This window comes from Phalaenopsis equestris, unplaced genomic scaffold (genome assembly GCF_001263595.1).
Source record: "Phalaenopsis equestris unplaced genomic scaffold, ASM126359v1 Scaffold000002, whole genome shotgun sequence".
Lineage (NCBI taxonomy): Eukaryota > Viridiplantae > Streptophyta > Magnoliopsida > Asparagales > Orchidaceae > Phalaenopsis > Phalaenopsis equestris.
Genome location: NW_018164444.1, coordinates 78,582,595 through 78,601,545, shown reverse-complemented (window position 1 = coordinate 78,601,545; position 18,951 = coordinate 78,582,595). Strand labels below are relative to the sequence as shown.

General features: G+C 34.9%; 1 protein-coding gene across 4 annotated transcripts in view; it reads right to left on the bottom strand.

Moving 5' to 3' along the window:
- The window catches only part of LOC110018035 (DNA repair protein XRCC2 homolog), a 43,975-nt gene that overhangs the window by 16,327 nt on the left and 8,697 nt on the right, over positions 1-18,951 (bottom strand). For 3 of the 4 annotated variants that reach the window (XM_020715254.1, XM_020715256.1, XM_020715255.1), the window contains exons 4-6: positions 9,807-9,877; positions 8,103-8,165; positions 7,707-7,844 (exon numbers count right to left, since the gene is read on the bottom strand). In XM_020715254.1, coding sequence (XP_020570913.1) covers positions 7,707-7,844; positions 8,103-8,165; positions 9,807-9,877 — 272 coding nt within the window. The remainder of the gene's footprint in view (positions 1-7,706; positions 7,845-8,102; positions 8,166-9,806; positions 9,878-18,951) is intronic. The other variant, XM_020715257.1, reaches the window with a different exon arrangement.

Genomic DNA, 18,951 nt, shown 5'->3' with positions numbered 1-18,951 from the left:
CCAACCCTTTCATGGATACATTCATATCGCATTTCTCATCCACCTAAGCATTCTCATCTCAGCAACACTTAACTTGGTATTATGCTTCTCATTTAAAGGCCAACATATTTAAAGGCCAACATTCTGCCAACATTCTGCACCATAAAGCATTGTAGGTCTCACCACCATTTTATAAAATTTTCCTTTAAAGCTAATCGGTACTTCCTATCACACAATAGGCCCAATGCATTCCTCCACTTCAATCATTCAACTTGAATTATACTAACCACATCCCCATCTATATCACCATTACTTTGATCAATAGACGTGAGGTATCTAAAACGTTCACACCATTTAATGATTTGATCACCCATTTTTACAACTATACCACTAAATCTACTAGTAAAACAACATTTCATGTATTCAGTTTTAGATCTACTCAAATGAAGGCCTTTCGTACCGAATGTAGACCTTTGTAATTCAATTTTTTCATGGTATTATCCACAAGAAGGATATCATCAACGAAAAGTATATACCAAGGTACATCCACCTGAAAATGTCCAGTAAGCGCATCTGAAACTAAAGTAAAATGATATGGGCTTAAAGTTGATCCCTATTGTAATCCAATTGAAATCAATCATCCTTCTATTCGAACAAAGATAAAACACAAGTAACAACTCTAGTATACAATATCCTAAATGACTTGAATATAAGTCACATCAACACATTTCTTTTCTAGAACTTTCCAAGGAATTTCTCTTGGAATCTTAATGTAACATTTTTCTAAATCAATAAAAATCATATGTAGATCCTCTTTATTCTCTTTGTACTTCTCAATCAAACCTCTCAATAAGTGTATAGCTTCCATAGTAGACTTTTTGGCATAAATCCAAACTAATTATCATAAATCTTTGCATCACATCTTAATTTATGTTCAATTACTCTCTCGTATAATTTTAATGCATGATAAATTAACGTAATTCATCTATAGTTTACACACTCTAATGCATCCCCTTCATTCTTAAATATGGGGGTCAAAATACTCTTCCTCCATACCGAAGGCATCTTTATAGTTTTTAAAATAATAAGTTTAGCAAGCCAAAAAAACTCCTAAATCTCCCAAATGTTTTCATAATTCTATTGGGATATATCTTCAGATCCTATTAATTTTCCACCATTGACTTTCTTTAAAGCCTCTTCAACTCATTTTTTACTAATGCAATGATAAAAATAAAAAAACTTTATTATTATTAATGATATCAAGATTACTAAAGTCGAACATATTTTAAAAAACTTCATTGAAAAGAATATCAAAATATCTCACCCATCTATGTTGAATATCTTCCTCTAAGAAAATTATTTTTTTGATTTTCATCATCAATGCACTTAATTAAATGCTTACTTTTTTTCCCTTGGTTTTACCTTTGTATATATATCTTTCAACTTCTTAAATATACAATCTATTAAAAAGATCACTAAAACAGAAGTCTTAAGCATTAAAATTTGTTCTCTTAAACAACTTACAAGTCACCTTATATTTTTCTCAGATCTCTAAGCTTTTACATTTAAACCAATTTTTATAACAAAACTTCTTATAATTTATCTTTTATTGAACGCTATTATTCCACCACCAACTATTTTTATTTATGTTTTTTTTCTTTTGATTCTTCTTGTTTAATAGTCATTGTTACTTTATCCAACATAACTTTTGATTCTTTAAGTACATCTTTTGTCACTTGTTTAATAGTCATTGTTACTTTATCCAACATAAAACTAGGTTCTTAATGAACATTTCAAATCTTGAAATCTTAAAGTTTACTCATATAATTAATTTTATTTGTCTTTTGGGTGCCCTAGTCTAATTTTATGATAGTTTTATTATATTTTTCATTTTTCAACTCTTCATATTAAAATCCAAAAAAAAAATAATCAATGTTAAATACTTAAATTTTCACTTGAAATGGCCTTACAATCTTTTCATTCTCAATAATTTATTTTTCTAATAAGAAAATAATTAATATTTGTTTTATTAATTATTTTAGTGAATAAAGAGATATATAAGACTTTATATTTGCTTCAATGTGTAAAGAGCGAAGCGAAGCAACATTTTTATTAACCAAAACACTAATAGGTTATATAAAATTAATAATATATAAATACATTCATGAAAAATTATAAAATATAAAATACTTATTATATGACTTAAAAGTTGATATAAATAAAAAAGAATGTGGTGCATATACCTAATTTGAAGGCAGATATGGCGATGAACTTGCATATTAAAAATTTAAATAATTTCTAATAGTTTGCCCCAACAATTAAAATTTTAAAAAATTACAAAAAAGTTCCTATAATTCAAAATAAAAGCTAAGTTTAAAGTATAAATAAATTAATAAAGTCTAATTTTTCATAAAAGAAGCTATAAAGTAATTCATTAATCATCATCATTTCTTTCAATCATATAATATTTTTCTCCTCCAACTAGAATTTCTTCATCATCAAAATTCTCTTCTTCCAACTTTTCTTCCCTTTCTTCTTCTTTTTCTTCTTCTTGTGAAAAAAAATGTCTTCTCTTTCTAAAACAAAAGCGAATACAAGTCGAGATGGACTAGTTATCATTTAGCCAAATCGCATTTTTTGTCCGACTAAATCTTACAAATTAAATTCAATCAATTTCTCTTGAAACCTCTTTAATTTGTCTCAAAGATCTTCCTTCCTAAATTATTACTACCATTATCCTCCATTTCTCCAACAACCCCTCATAATTTTGATCAATTGAATCCAAACTAATCGGATCAATATTATCTCTCAGATTAAATATTTTTTCCTTAAAGCTTGATTGTACTTGATGAAAACTAATTCACTTAACTGCTTTTGATCTAGTTGATTTCACTTTTTCGTATGAATCTATAAAAAATAATAAACTAATGCATAAAATATATAAATTATTTAATATATTTAAATTTTCTAAATTATTAATTTGTTCGAAAATACTAAAAAAAAAAATTTAAGCTAATAACACTGCAAGTCAATGCCAATATTTTGACAACTAATTCTTACAAAGTTGGGATTGATGCACTATATATCTTTTATCACTTTGATGTTATAATTATAATGTCATGTTAAAAAAATTATTCAATCAAAACTCAAAATAAAGTAGAAATTTTAATTAATCATGTTGAAATTTTATCTATATTACGAATAGTATACTCGATTGCAAAACCACTATCATGATTATAAATATTAAATTCTTTTATTTGAATCTACAACTAATATGAGAATAAAAATATATACATCTTCCACCAATTATGCATCTAATTGTATCTCACACTTAATATTATAAAAAAATTTATATTAAGATAAAATTCAGCTTGATACAATAACTGTAGAGTTGCCGCATCGATTTATCATCAATATTACGAAAGATTTACTTGTAGATTTGTATCTCCTTTAAATTCAATACTGATTGCATAATTTACTATTTTTATTGCATCATAAATATAGCTCATTGTTGATCATTTGTCATCGTCTACTAATCTTAACATCTTTACAATTAGGCTTATAACCATTAAAGTGTAAGACATCATTCCAAAAACTAATCATAAGGATAATCTCCTTAGTCTACTTCCCTTTATAATCACCTTCTTTCAATTATAATCAATATTAAATCCAGATTAATTTCAATTTTCAAAAATATTCGCCTCATTTTTTTTTTTTTTTCTTGTGCATATTGACAAGAAATGAGAAATAAAAATGTAAAATGTGACACTAGTGTATTTCCTCATGTGAACAAATTTATGATTGTATACGTAGTCAATTAACCATAAAGCTATTTTAATAATATTTTTTTAGTCCACCCATCTTTTCAATATTCATAAACACAAAATCAATACAATGTGTTTCACATGATGTCCAATACATGTGCATTTTTTTTTCCATTAGTATTTGTCCTACATAAACAAAAGAATACTTGGCATTCTCTAATTTAAAAAAAAAGTAAATATATATATGCATTTAAAGCAAATTAAAAAAAATTACAAACCAGCAAAAGCATGATTGAGTGATTATCTATATCCACTTGAAGCACGTTCTTTTTTTAATTTATTTATATTTGGGCATTTAAGAGTTCAGCGAATTTCAATGTAATTTTTGAAAATTAATATGCATCTATGGACTCTAATAATACAGTACTTTAAGGTGAATTAACCAAAAGAATAATTATATATCGTTCTCTATGAATGGTTCATCCATCAAACATACAAGTTCATCCCTTCTCTTCACAATTTATTTTGTGATCCTTCATATAATTCATAGTTGACTACAATTCATTTTCAAATACATGAACTTTCAGCTCAGTATAAGATGATCAACACCTAATCGATATTTTGCAATTACAACAACCATATGATTAAGAGTTTCTAGCTTCACTGCATTCAAAGAGATTCTTAATGAAATCATCTAGCAATATATTATAATGATATTTCTCTCATAATTTTATCCACAATTTCGTTTATTCTCATCTATCTCATATTCTTCTTTTTAATTGTTTTTTAAATTCTTTAAATAAAAAAATATGCATTAAACTTATCATTTTAGATATATTAATACTCTCTAATTCAGAACTTAATACAACTGCACTTTTGCCACAGTGCAAGGGCGGTTGAATATTTATTTCTTTGATTATATCAGTAACCATTATTGCCCTCCATATATAAATTATAAATGGATTTATTTACCCTTTCTTGATAAGCAAAAAAAAACTCATCTCTTACATATGAAGGTACTTTCTTACACTTAGCTACCGTATAAGGAGAACGATATTTGGGTGGGTGGTAGGACTGCAGCACGGGTGGAAATCGCAACACGAATTTGTGGCATGTGGCTTCTTGGACCGGTATGCAGCGGGCTGCATTCTGCGAATTTGTTATATTCTCTTTCTTATTTTGCCCCTCCACTGTATTAAATATGCCTTATGATGTTCGTGATAAACCTTCGTCTTGAGCATCAATGTTCTTGTTTTCGGTGTCTCTGTGCAGTGAGGTGCTCTCTTTATAAGCGAGCTTACTTTTCTCTACAGCTGGCGTTTTGCTTCATGTGAGATTACTTTTGCTTCGGTAACAGTAATTTTTTGAATGGTTGTTCTGAGATGTTATCTATGAGATTAATGGTTTTGAGTTGTCATCTCTTTAATTGTTCATTGTCTGTTTTGTTGAGCCTTTGATATTAACTAGAATGTTGAGTTGTGTATCTTGGGTTGAAATTGAAATTTTTACGTAACTCAATGTTCTATGATGTATAACTATTGATAAAATATTTTGGAAGACTTTTTCAGAATCTATGAACTAATTCTAAAATGGTTAGTTTACAAATAGCATACATATACAAGAGAAATATGATATTTATTTTAAAAAAAAGTTGCAGCACAACTGATACATGGTTGAACTAACCAAACAGACAGTTTCACCAACAACAGCTTCTTCTACAGCTATTGATTCATCAAATAGTTACAGCAACCCTAAATAAACACTCAATAACATTACTTCTTTTATACACTGGATGGACAAATAAAGGACTCCTTGGTACGAGTTATAATGCCATTATTCTTGTCACAATATATATATATATATTTATATATGTATATATATATCATTATTCTTGTCACAATATATATATATATTTATATATGTATATATATATGTGGCAAAAAATGTTAAATTCATATTATAATTTGTATATTTCCATATTAAATCTTTATGAATTATGTTTAAATCAATCATATCTAAATTATTTTTTTCATACACAAACAAACTGTGAATTACAATTTACAAAAATAGATTAATTTTCTCTCGCTGCAATTAGAATTCAAAACATTCCATATTAAAATATTAAAAAGGATATAAAAAATAATTACTATTTCTTCAAATATCATATAAATATGCATAAGTTATTTTTACAAATACCTACGAGTTCGGTCGATGGCTCTGCTAGCGGCGGAAGGGTCAAAGACTCTACTCCCTTGGCATCAAAAGCTCTCCCTTGCAGTCCCACTCAAACGTTCATCTAAAGTTCAACAAGAAAGGTTGCAAATCGAATGCTCTGCTCCTGCTCCCCTCAAACCATATGGTAAAGTCGGAAAGGAAGAAATCGCGATTAAAGTTGAGGACTTCGCTCCCTTGTGCTCCTTTCAAAAACTAGGTTAGAATCAAATAGGATGTCTTTATTTCAACTCATTGGATCAAGAAGCCAGGCCGGAGCAACACGCTTGCTTCAACATGTCGGAGCTCTTCACATGTGAAACGCATGCTTGGCTCGCAATGACTGCGCGTTAGTGACATGAAGCAAGCCTAAGGTGTGTCATGTAGATTAACGCTTGAAGAGCGCTTCGAAGTGGGTTTTTAAAAATGCTGGTGTGTATGTGTGTGCTTTGAAGTGAGTTTTTAATGTATGGCTAGATTTATGGTATGATTGACTAAAAAATGACTTGGGAGATTCAAAATATCAAGATCAAATTGGGATTTAACTGAAATTAAGGGTTAAAATTGAGTCAAGATCGTGATGTTGATCTACCAAGATATTCTAATCAACAAAAATAGGCTCCTCATGTGTGTATCGTTATTATTTCCAAAAGGGCACCCAGAGATACATAAATATGAGAGAGAATGATGGAGGCAATTCTCAAACCATGACTAAGTTATACCACAAGTAAAATGGAGCCACTTATACAAACATGTATCGTGTAAATGCAAATGCTTCTAATGTGACTAACCAACCATGAGAAAGACTATTTGAGAACTGGAAAATTATCCATATAAACAGTTTTCACCCCGCACTTATTCACCAAGCAATTTGTACTCAGACCATGAATTAAAAGGAAATTATAAAGATTGCAATGCTTGAAAGCACATACAATTCTAAATATATTTCACATCCTTGTTGGACACCGACACAAATCCTACACATATCTGACACTTTAGAAATTGTGGAACAGTTCCGTTAATGTGGAATTGTCCTCTGATACTTACCCGATATGATTGGATACGGACAAAACATGTAGATGAGGAATTCAAAACCAACCATTAGTGCCAAAATGATTAATAAGAATTAGTAATTTATAATATATAAAAATCTGTCCTTACTTTTTTCAATTACTCGGCATTATCAAGTCTATTCGTGTTGGGTAGCTGCACTGCAATCTTAATTTAAAGTATACAGTGTAGAAATGGATCTAGGCACTCCATGTTTATATAAATATGACAGACAATCCTTGTTCTCTCATTTCTTTTCCTCTGAAGGAAATTATGTAAGAATTCAGTAGCAAGCCCAAGTATTAGGGCTTACAGAAATCAACTGGGATAGTTAAAAGAGAAGAACTGCAATTCATATAAAAAATCCCTTAACAGATAAAGAAGAAAAGACTAGCAAACTACGCTTGTTTGCACACTAGGTGGGGACATCTAGCAGATAAAGCAGCTTCTCTTTGTTGCAAGATACAGCAGCTCCTCTGGCTAGCCCATTAGGTGAGAAACTCTAACAAACATATAAAAGATAACAATGAAAAGTAAAATAATGTTTAATATCCAAGGTTCCAATTGTTTTACAAATTTGATGTTTTACATTTTATGTTAGCTTGTACAAACAGACATACTATGCAAATATTTTTAAATTTTCACTAAAGGTGAAAGTACTAAAGATTCATAACCAGAAATATATGCGGCATGAGAACTAACCTATGTGCATCATTTGGTGGGGCTGCAGCGCCAAAAATTGTAGATTTTGATGCTAAAACTAGCAAAGGTTGCACATCTCTGATTTTATTGATTTCTTGAACTACATTTTCAGTTAATTTTTCAAGAGATAATTTTTCCCTGCATAAAACAGAACTATTACTCAAACCATCAAATAAAAGACTATAAGTTCACATATTACAAAAGTAAATCAATCCATTGAAGAGAGTAAAAATGACTACCAGCAAAAATAGTTGATGAATTCAACCTATAAAACTATATTTAAATAGTGAAGGGCTGAATCACTCTAAACTCAGTTTAATTATGTTTAAGTGAAAAAAACTCGACCATATCCTAAAATCCCTCTAAACTTAGTTAGCTTATAAGCAGCATGCATACCGTGTACTACCATCTTTTGTCAAAGTTTGGCAAGCTCGATCAATCCAATGAAAAGAACCAATGCTGAAGGTCAAGGAATCAAGGTATTAATGTCAGCAAAATTGATCGGAATTGAGATGAACAGTTCATGAAATAAGCAAGAAGATATATTTGGAAAGAAACATAATGCTTTTTACAGGGAAGATGAAACTGCTAAATTAATTTTCCAATTATGCCAGAATTTTGACTGGTAGATATGGAGCCAGATACAAGGATCAGATATCAGATATTTGATTTGAACTTTATTTACATGAAGCACTATTAATAAGAACTTCTGAAGGCTTAATCATCCATACTTTTTTAGTGTGCAACAATCACTTGATAGCATTTGCAATGTCTTCTTTTTAGCAACTATTTAGAGCATCTGAAATAAAATAAAATAAAATTTTCAAACAAAAAAAGGTATGAGAAACTTCTTTGATTTAACGTCTTATTCTTGGTTCAATTCAAGATTGACCAAACTAAAAGAAGATGGTAGACAATTTGAAGTCCTTTTTATAATTTCTCTCGTGAGCAGATCTAGCTAAAAAGCTTTTTCTAATTAATTGTAACATTCTTTTACTTTATTTAAAAAAAAATCATTGCTTCTTTGTAATTTGTTTTGAGGTTTTTAATGAGAGGGATTGGTCCTAGCTTTTTCAATATATTTATATATCTCTATATTACTCAAATCATGGTCGGACATCTGCTTGTCAGTTATAAGTCCCCTCTGGTCTAGGATTCGAATCCCCCCGAGTGTAGGGTATCGTACTTGAATTGTTAGGAGCATTAGGGACGGCAGGGGCTCGTATAATTACCTCCGGTCATTCCTTTTTAATATATATAAGTCTTCCCGATGCAAATTTTGGAATAAATGAGTAAAATGTTTTAGTTAAGAATGTGTAAAAAGCATTAACGGGAACTGCACACCAACAATAATTACCCTTTATAAAGGCTCACTTAAGTTTGATGAATACGACATATAAAATATTTGTATAATATCACTCACAAAGTAACACAAATTTACAGAGAATTTCAGAAGGATTTGAAATTTCACATATTTCATAGGGTAAAAGTGTCACTGGTATAATACCATTAATTACAGTGATAAAGACAAAAAGGTTAACAGTTACTCAAGGGAGTTATATGAAAATTAATGTGGTAACTATGAATAATAAATCCCAGAGCTTTCTTCAGCTAAAAAATCTGTTCTGATACTGGCGCAATCATTGTTATCAATTTGAAGAAAAAAATTTCACATGTGAAGCTGCAAAGTTTGACAGTCAGTTACAAATGTTTTGGAAGTAATTACCAGAACTCTGTTACCACTATTAACTTGTCCATTATGAATCACGGTGAGTTAGATACATTGCCATTTATTAGAATATGCATATAAAATCACTCATATAAGTTAACATTCATATGCAAAAAAAAAAAAAAAAAAAAAGCTACCGAAAAAAAATTCTAGCTTAGGATGAGCTACCACAATATCAACAATTGGGAAATAATTGGTCTAGCTAACTATTTTCTCTTGTAAAGAAAAGAATGTACCGCCTAGAATAGAGTAAAATTTTCTTTGTTAGACGAGCAAAAGCAGAAGAGCAAAAGGCAGATCTTTCAAAATTGGCGTTTACATAGTATTCATAAGGAGTATAATTTTAATTTTTAGAAGAGCAAAAGGCAGACCTATCAATAATAAGAATGTACAAACTGGCACCAAGTTCTTCACCTGAACCTATTGAACCAAGATGAACTGTCTGTAAATAGAAGAAACCAGATCAGCCACTACGTTACAGTATAAAGCCTCCTCCATTAATAGTTCGAATGTTTTGAAGTTTGGAAAAATCTGCTTCATTTATTAAAATTTGATTGATTCCACATACAATAGAAGAAATGCATACAAATTACACACAGATAACGTAGAGGGACTTATTTTGCATACTTGACATAAAATTGAACTTCAACATGCTCATGCCTAAATCAAATTGCAGCGTTTATGTATTGCCACGAATAAATGAAATTTAGAAAGGAAAAGGATTTTTTCATAGGAAACAAGCTTCTGAGGGATTGCATCTTAAATATTTTGAAATGAGCAAATACAAAATTAATAAAAAGATAAGTTCAATTTCAAGTTTCGTTGAAAAGCTATGCTGGCAAAAAGAAAATTCTTAACACTACAGACAAAAGAAAATTCAATTTAGCTACAACTTTACTTTATATTAGACACCAAGAATAATTGTTTTACACATCTTGAAAGAAAAATGCCACAATCATTAATGCATTTGGTAATAGTTGACTGCAAAATACAATATGATGAACGTAAGTGCAAACTAGCACCAGTAGTTGCTATCCGTCCTCCATGGGCATCCCCTCCACCCTTTTCAACACTATTAATTGTAATCTCACAATTGGGTTTAGCATCATCGAGCCTCACTTTCATTCATTCCTGTGTTGGTGGTGTTAAACATAATTTTTCGAATTTCATTTTATCCCTCCTTTCTTTTACGATTATCGAATTAGAACTTAATTTCATGCACATAAGAATATTATGTTAAAAATCTAAACAAACTATTAAAGATTTCTAAAATGAGAATGACCATTATTAAAAGTATTTGAAGTTGACCAAAGAATTTAATTATAAATGATATTCAACGAGAAATGCCTCGAGACTATTGCAAATAAAATTAAAATTTTGAACAAAAATGGAAACATTTACAAGGTAATGGGCTAAGATTAGTATAATCAAAACTGAGATTATAAAAAATTTTAGTAAATTTGGAACTAAAAAATAATCAAAATATTAGTAGAAAAACAAATTATCCTTAGTTATGAAACTTGCATCGTTGATTTGTTATATGAGAAAATGGGGATATAGATTAAAACTGCTTTGGCTAATGCTTAGTGGTTAACATGGACAAGTGGGCAATGAAGAAATAATTTAAGTTAAATGCAATAGAAATAAAAAAATTAGGATGCGTGGAAACTGAGAAGACAATGTTGAGTGATTATATGTAAGAAAGAATGGAATAACACCAATTGAAAACAAGACATTGGAAAATACGCATGGATGGCCTAAAAATGTGATAGAAGACATAAGATATGCAAATAAGGCAAATAAGTTAGGTAAACTTGATGAAAGGGATGAGAAGTGAAAGAGATAAATCAAAGAGAACTATTGAAATTACAGGAAAAAAAACAAATCAGTGTTAGAATCAAACTGATACCGGAGTTAGCCCAAACAACAACGGGAAACCTAACTTTATCACGGAAATCAAATAGAGGTTACAAAAAATACATGCAGAAATAGGAAATAATAAAGACACAACATAAACGCCAGATTGAGGGTGGTGGGAAGGTTGTGGTTGGGTGGAAGTGGTTGGGGCATATAGGGTTGGTATGGGGATGTGGCAACAGGGGAGGTGAGGTGACTGGCAGCTAGGCTGCAGCAAGGAAGGGGAAGGCTGGGAAGGTGGGGATGGTTGACAGCAAGGGAGCAACAAGGGGGGGTTGACTGCTGACAAGTCGGCGGCTGGAAGCAGGAGATGTGATTGGATGGTGAGCAGCTGCAGGAAACTGCGACGGAGGAAAGGGGTAGGGGAGATTGCGATAGTAGCAAAAAAAAACAAAAGTGTTGTACTTGGGATGGTTGTAGTAGTTATGGCGATGTAGGTGGCGGAGGAAAGGATGTGGATGATGGAAAGTCAAAGATAAATGCCCCCTCGGGAATAAAGTATAGTTGAAGCACCCCTCAACCCTTAGGAGCAAGCCATCACCTCAGAACAAGATAAAGCCGAAGTACCACTCGCCGTCGGATACAGCCCTACAAGAAAAAATAGAGATGCCAACAGCTGTCCTAACAAAAAAATACGACAAAAGTTAAGCCTAAACACCAAGAAAATAACATATACAATAGTTAGTAAGAGAGGGGCCCACTCCTCTTGGGTGGCAACCCTGAAACTCTAGGAGGGTCGGTCGGCACCTCCTTTACCCCAGCTGAACCGGTTTGAGCATCCACTAATCCAGGCAGTCCAATGTTGTTGTGTCCCGCATACTCGCGAGAGACGCTCTGCATCAGTCTCCCAGGGTTAGGGGAGCTTCGACCTCATTTATCGATGCAGTTGTCTGCACGTTGAATGTGACAACACTGTTGTAATCTCCCGAGATTGAAGGATCTTCAATTGTGGACCTAGAAGCATCTAGATGCTAGTGTCGACTGCATTATCCCCCAAAACACCTTAGTAGTTACCCCCATATGTGAGCAGTCATCTATATCGGTCCAACCTAATAAGAGTACACTGTTGAACTGAGTTGGGACTTCGTGGGAAGTGTGCTACGCATAGTCTCCCAAAGTTAGCCGATGGTTAGTTCATCCCTATCTGATGTGAGAACAAATTGCACTCCCTTTAACGGTGGCCTTTAACGGTGGCAGCCATGGCAATGAGATATCGATCATGATGTCCTGAAATGTTATCTGTAGTAATTATTCTGTGTCTGGAATCGTCGCCTCTATCCCTCTATCCTCTATCATCACAAAAACCAATATCGTTGGTGTTTTTCTGCTTGCAAGAGCACCTATAAACTCGAACTTCACAGAAGGTAAGAGAACGAATGTGGTTTCCATTCTTAGTGAATGAGTACGTGTTTCTGTACCTGACATGTCGATTCTTACAGTCAAACTGTCACAATCTCCCCAACAGGATGCAGTAGACATCCATAGGCACCTAGTCACACCACACCTGATCATGCAGTTGGTTCTCGATCGAAAACTCTACAACACACCTCCTATCAATGTTGATTCTATTCTTTTTCGTCAGCATATCAGGAAGCACGGCTAAGAATTCTTATGAGACATGAGGCTCAACTAGTCCATCATTTGACGATGAGACTGCATACTTTTCACTTCACAGTGCAGCAAAAGTAGAATATTTTGTTGTGAAGCCATTGTTGTTCCCTCGCAGCCTCGATCTAAATGACAGGGCGAACCACCAGAAACTCGCTCTAATTTGATGGGAGTTGGAACTACTCACTCTGCTCTTCAGCTTCCCCTTTATCGCTCACTTTCTCCACTGCACCCTACTCAGCGAAGAACACAACTCAGCTCGTCAGGCAAATGGAAATGATGTGCCCAAAACCATGACATCTAAAATATTTTCTAGCTGGAACTATAATGGGGGTGATGCTCTTCTCAGGCTTCTTTTCACTCTGAGTAAATTTATTATTCTCTTGACTAAACTTCTCTATTACTATAGGTGTGTGCCTGCTAATCTCTCCAATTGTGGGTGGATGTTTGAATGCGTGTAAGTATCTGCTCTGCTTCTGCTGTCTCTCCACCTTCAGTGCCAAGGTTTGAACGTCACCCAAAGTCCAGTAAGGATGCAGTTGAACCACGTTGTCGATGGAGGGCTTCAGGCCTCCCAATTACCCGACTATTGTGTACTCATCTGGTTTTGTCAGACCACATTTCAGCTTAACCTGCATAACTCTATTGTGTACTCCTTTGATAAGTACATATGTTGTGCGTAGTGGAGCCTCAAGAAAAGGTTCTAACGATAGTGTGGGGGTAGAAATTGTCACTGTAACTCTCTCATCTTCTCCCATATAGTAATCATTTTATTTTCTCTACTTCTCTTCCTCTTCAGGTTCTCCCATTATAATGAGGTGCTCTTCTTCCGCTTGATAACAACAATCTTCACTTTTCAATCATCTGACACATCCATGTAGTCAAAAACCCTCTTGATGGTCTACATCCACTCTATGAAGTCGTCCGGATTCATTCTCACCTCAAAATCCGGTATGCCCACGTTCACTCCCGAATCCAAGTATCCTCCAACAAGCACTTCATCTGTGTATCTTCCAATCGGCACTTCATCTCTCAATCTCTTCTGATATTGTATCTCAAAGCATTGTGGTTTGTCTTTTTCCCAACTGGAATCATCCTTATGGAAGAGATTCATATCTCTCTCTTCATCAAATCTCACTACCACTATCGACTGTGACCTCTTCCTGGGTCCTTTCCTCAATATTATTGATTTTTTGTAGCACTCGGTGGAGCTCCCATTGATCTCTTCCATGGTAAATCAGTGTCAGACAATTGTCTCCTCGGTGGCATAATTGGAGCTCCCATTGATCTCTTCCATGGTAAACTCTTGATCAGTGTCAGACAATTGTCTCCTCGGTGGCATAATTAGGGTTTAAGGTCGGAGGAGTGAAAGGGTGTGTAGGGGGGATGTAAAGTGGGAAAGAAAATTTTTGGGTGGTCGACTTGGACAAATCAATAAAAGGGAAAATATGTTGGTGGAGAAAGGGTTGGATATTGATAGATGCTAGAACTCTTAAGATAGGACAATAAAAGAGGAAATAATTAGGCTATCTCTGATACAAAATGATAAAAGAGGAAATAGTTAGGTTAGCTCTGATACAGAATGATACCCGAGTTAACCCAAACAACAACAGGAAACGCAGCTTTATTATTGAAATCAAATAAAGGTTACAACAAACATACATAGAAATAGGAAATAACAAGACACATAACACAAACACCAAACTAGGGCTTAGGTCGATGGTGGTGGGAAGGCTACGGTAGGGTGGTTGCAGTTGGGGAAATAGAGGGCTGGATTGGGGATGTGGTGGCAGGGGAGGTGAGGCTTTTGGCTGTTGGGCTACGTTGATGGGAAGGTTGGCGACATGAGAACAGGGGGAAGGAGAGGATGGCTAGCAGCAAGGGAGAGGGGTTGGCTAGTGACAAGGGTTTGGAAAGGGGTGCCACAAGACAGATAACAGTTGGAAGGGTTAGTCGCAAGCCGGAAATGCAGCTAAATTGTAGATAGTTGCACAAAATTGCGATGGAGGAAAGAGGGTGGGGGAGCTTGTGCCAGCTACAGGAACAGCAAAGGTATCGTCCTTGAGATGGCTACAGCAATTACAGTGATGGCAGCGGTGGAGAGAAGGTTGTGGAGGATGAAAAGTGGAAGATAAATACCGCATCGACAACAAGGCACAATCGGAGTGTCACTCGACCCTTGAGAGCGAATCACCACGAAACGATTTCACATCATAATTGACACAAGTTTTCACAGAAGTTAGGGCAAACAAAATTTTTTTTATTGTAATAATCCAAATAACTCACACGAATACAAATGATAAGCAGCTACAATTCGAGAGGTAGGCAATCTCTCCCAATTCATACAATTCGAGAGGTAGGAAATCTCTCCCGAAACCTAAAACAAAGAGTCACAACTCAATCTGATGCATAAAACAAATCCCTAAACATAATAAGCATGTTTATACCCAACAATAATAACAATAAGAGACTAAATTACCTTTAGGCGTACAAAAGACAAATTTGCCCTTAAGTTATGCGCACTAGTAGCAATAGATGCAGCTAAATGGTAAACAACTGCAAAAAAATGCGAGAGAGGGTGGAGCTTGTGGCAGCTACAGAAACAACAAAGGTATGGTCCTTGAGATGGCTACAGCAAGGTGATAACAGCAGTGGAGGGAAGGTTCTGGAGGATGGAAAGTGGAAGATAAATACCCCATCTGCAACAACGTACAGTCGGAGTGTCACTCGACCCTTGAAAGCGAATCACCACGATACGATTAGACGTCAGAATCGACACAAATTTTAACAGAAGTTTGGGCAAACAATTTTTTTTATTGTAATAATTCAAATAGCTCACACGAATACAAATGATAAGCACCTACAATTCGAGAGGTAGGCGATCTCTCCTAATTCATATAATTCAAGAGGTAGGAAATTTCTCCCAAAACCTAAACCAAAGAGTCACTACTTAATCTCATGCATAAAACATAACCCCAAGCATAATCAGCATATTTATACCCAACAATAATAACAATAAGAGACAAAATTGCCTCTAGGCGTACAAAAGACAAATTTGGTGCCTTGGGCTATGCGCCCTCAACCCTTGAGAGCGAATCACCGCGATACGATTTGACGTCAGAATCGACACAAATTTTCACAGAAGTTAAGACAAGCACGATTTTTTTATTATAATAAACCAAATGCTCACATGAATACAAATGATAAGCACCTACAATTCAAGAGGTAGGCGAACTCTCCCAATTCATATAATTTGAGAAGTAGGAAATCTCTCTCAAAACCTAAATCAAAGAGTCGCAACTCAATCTCATGCATAAAACATAACTCTAAACATAATAAGTTTATTTATACCCAACAATAATAACAATAAGAGACTAAATTGCCCTTAGGCGTACAAAAACAAATTTGGACTTGAGCTATGCGCCCTCGAAACAATAGACCCCACCCCAAAGACACATTACACTCAAGGTGGGAAAAAAATGAGTGTTCCTACTCATCCCCCACAACTGTCTCTTTTGCTTCATTCTCTGCAACCTTGTTTTGCACTATGAGAACTTGTAATCTTCGATCCTTGCAACGGTGTTTAAGTAAAGTACTCATCATACTGAAAACATAACAACTTGGCTCGCTTATCCCTAATCTCTGTCTCTGTAAGGCGCTTGAGTAATACTCCTGGTCGTGGTTCATTATGCTTGTCTAGTCCAGCCTCCCTCTGGATTTCCAATGCCTGAACTTTTGGCATCGTCGCGGTTACAACAATTTTGTATCACACTCCATATGTGTCGCCCTTGCTAGCTTTCTTCATCTGGTTCTTGTTTTCCATCATCTGGGCTAACTCCATCATCTCCCTCAATACATGCGGTCTTAGTAGTCGGAGTGTTCTTCATATGTCGAGCTTTAAGCCCTTCATGAAATTCCCCTTCAGTCATGCTTCAAAAATACCTCACAGTTATCTCAACAATAGTTCAGATCTCTCCCTATATTCCATGATTGTACCCCTCTTGAGTTAAGATACATAATTGCTCGTGTAGGTCTCTTTCCTGAATGGCCCAGAAACGCTCAAACAAACAATCCTTAAATTCATCCCACGAACGAATCAAATATCTAGCCTCTCCACTAAAATCAGGCTAAGGCTTTCCCTTCCAAACACAATCACGCAGTCATGAGTTTTTCCTGCCCATCTAACCCATTTATCGTGAAGTATCACTCCACCCGATAAACCCACTCGTGTGCGTCTTCCCCCTCAAAGATTAGCATCTTCAACTTCCTAACTCTTAACATCTCCACCCCAACTTCCCCTCCTTTGTTGTTTCCCCCATGTATCGAGGGTAAATCTCCCTCCTTCAACCGTAACCATATCTCCTCACTGCTTATTTGTGTTCCTCCATACCACTGACATAATCTCTTCTCCATGTTTTGGCCTCATTGTCAACATCAGAAATCTTTAATTCACCCCTAATTGAAGCCCTTAGAGGAGGTTCAAGATGGTGGATGTTTTCCTCCTCATGTTCCTCACCTTCGATCTCTTTTCCTTTCAATCTTGCCACAGATTCTCCAGTCAACCTTTAATTAGGGCTTGCAAATTGAGCTGTCGACGGGTTCTTAGATTTTATATCTATGAGTCTCTTCATCATCTCTCATATTTCTTCTATGTTATTGAATCCTCTCTTCATTCAGTTTTCTATCGAAAAAAACCTATTTTTCATGGTAGCAAACCTTTCTTCTTCCAAATCGCATATTTTCTTGACTGTCATTCCTTCCTGATACTAGGGCATACTTGATCCCAAATCTGATCGCCGACTTCTAAAGTCACGATTAGGGCACGCCCGATCCGATTATAGCCTTCCCCAATTGTTCGAATCTAGTATGTTTGGCGCAGTTCGGTGTGGCGATTTGGTGTGACGGAGATGAATGTATTCTGCAATCCCTTCTGTTTCCCAAATAACTTCAACTGCGATCTTATCCTAAGGCATAGGTCGCGACAGCAAGTCCTGAGTGTGACTGTATCGCAGTGTTCGGTCGCAGAGGCGATAGGACACCAGCAGGAAGATAGAGTTTTAGTGTTCGGTCGCAGAGGCGATAGGACACCAGCAGGAAGATAGAGTTTTCGGCCTCTGTACCCCACAATGTCAGAATGGCTTCACGGCTAGCTTGGTCACCCCCAAGGAAAGTTCTCTTCACTCTAAGTCGTGATCTCGTAGTCATAGCCCTACTGGCAACTGCTTCACGCGAGTACGGAGCGGAGGGAGATCAGTTTCAAAGCTAAGTATGTTGCGCTTCTTCGCAATAGCAATTGTTGTTCTAATTGCGCGACTATTTCTCAAGTTGAAGTCACGGAATCGTTGGATGTCGCGATCCTTTCCTTCCCCACGTCACTATCTATCATCTTACCTCCTTTGTTGCATCACTGCCTTCTCCGCAAGCTTTAATCACGGCTATAAGACAATATTGATGGCTCTTTCCCAGAAATATTGCTCTGATACCAATTTGATATGAATTGACGTCAGAATCAACACAGATAGTCACAAAATTTAAGGCAAACACGATTTTTTTTATTGCAATAATTTAAATAACTCATACGAATGTAAATGATAAGCACCTACAATTCGAGAAGAGGCGATCTCTCCCAATTCCTAGATTTTGAGAGGCAGGAAATCTCTTCCAATCTCATGCATAAAACCTAAACCTAAAAATAATAAGTCTATTTTTACCCAACAATAATAATAATAATAACTAATTGTCTTTAGGCGTATAAAAGACAAATTTGCCCTAAGACTAGGCACCCTCGTAACACACCACCTCGAAACAAGATACAATCGAAGACTTAGATACAAACCTAGAAAAAAAAAAAGGGGGACGCTGATAGTTGTCCTGAAAAAAAACGACAAAAACTAACCCTAAACACCAAGAAATATAGTATTACATAATAAGAGGAGGCCCACTCCTCTCAGGCGACAGCCCTAAACCTCTAAGAGGGTCGATCACCCCCTC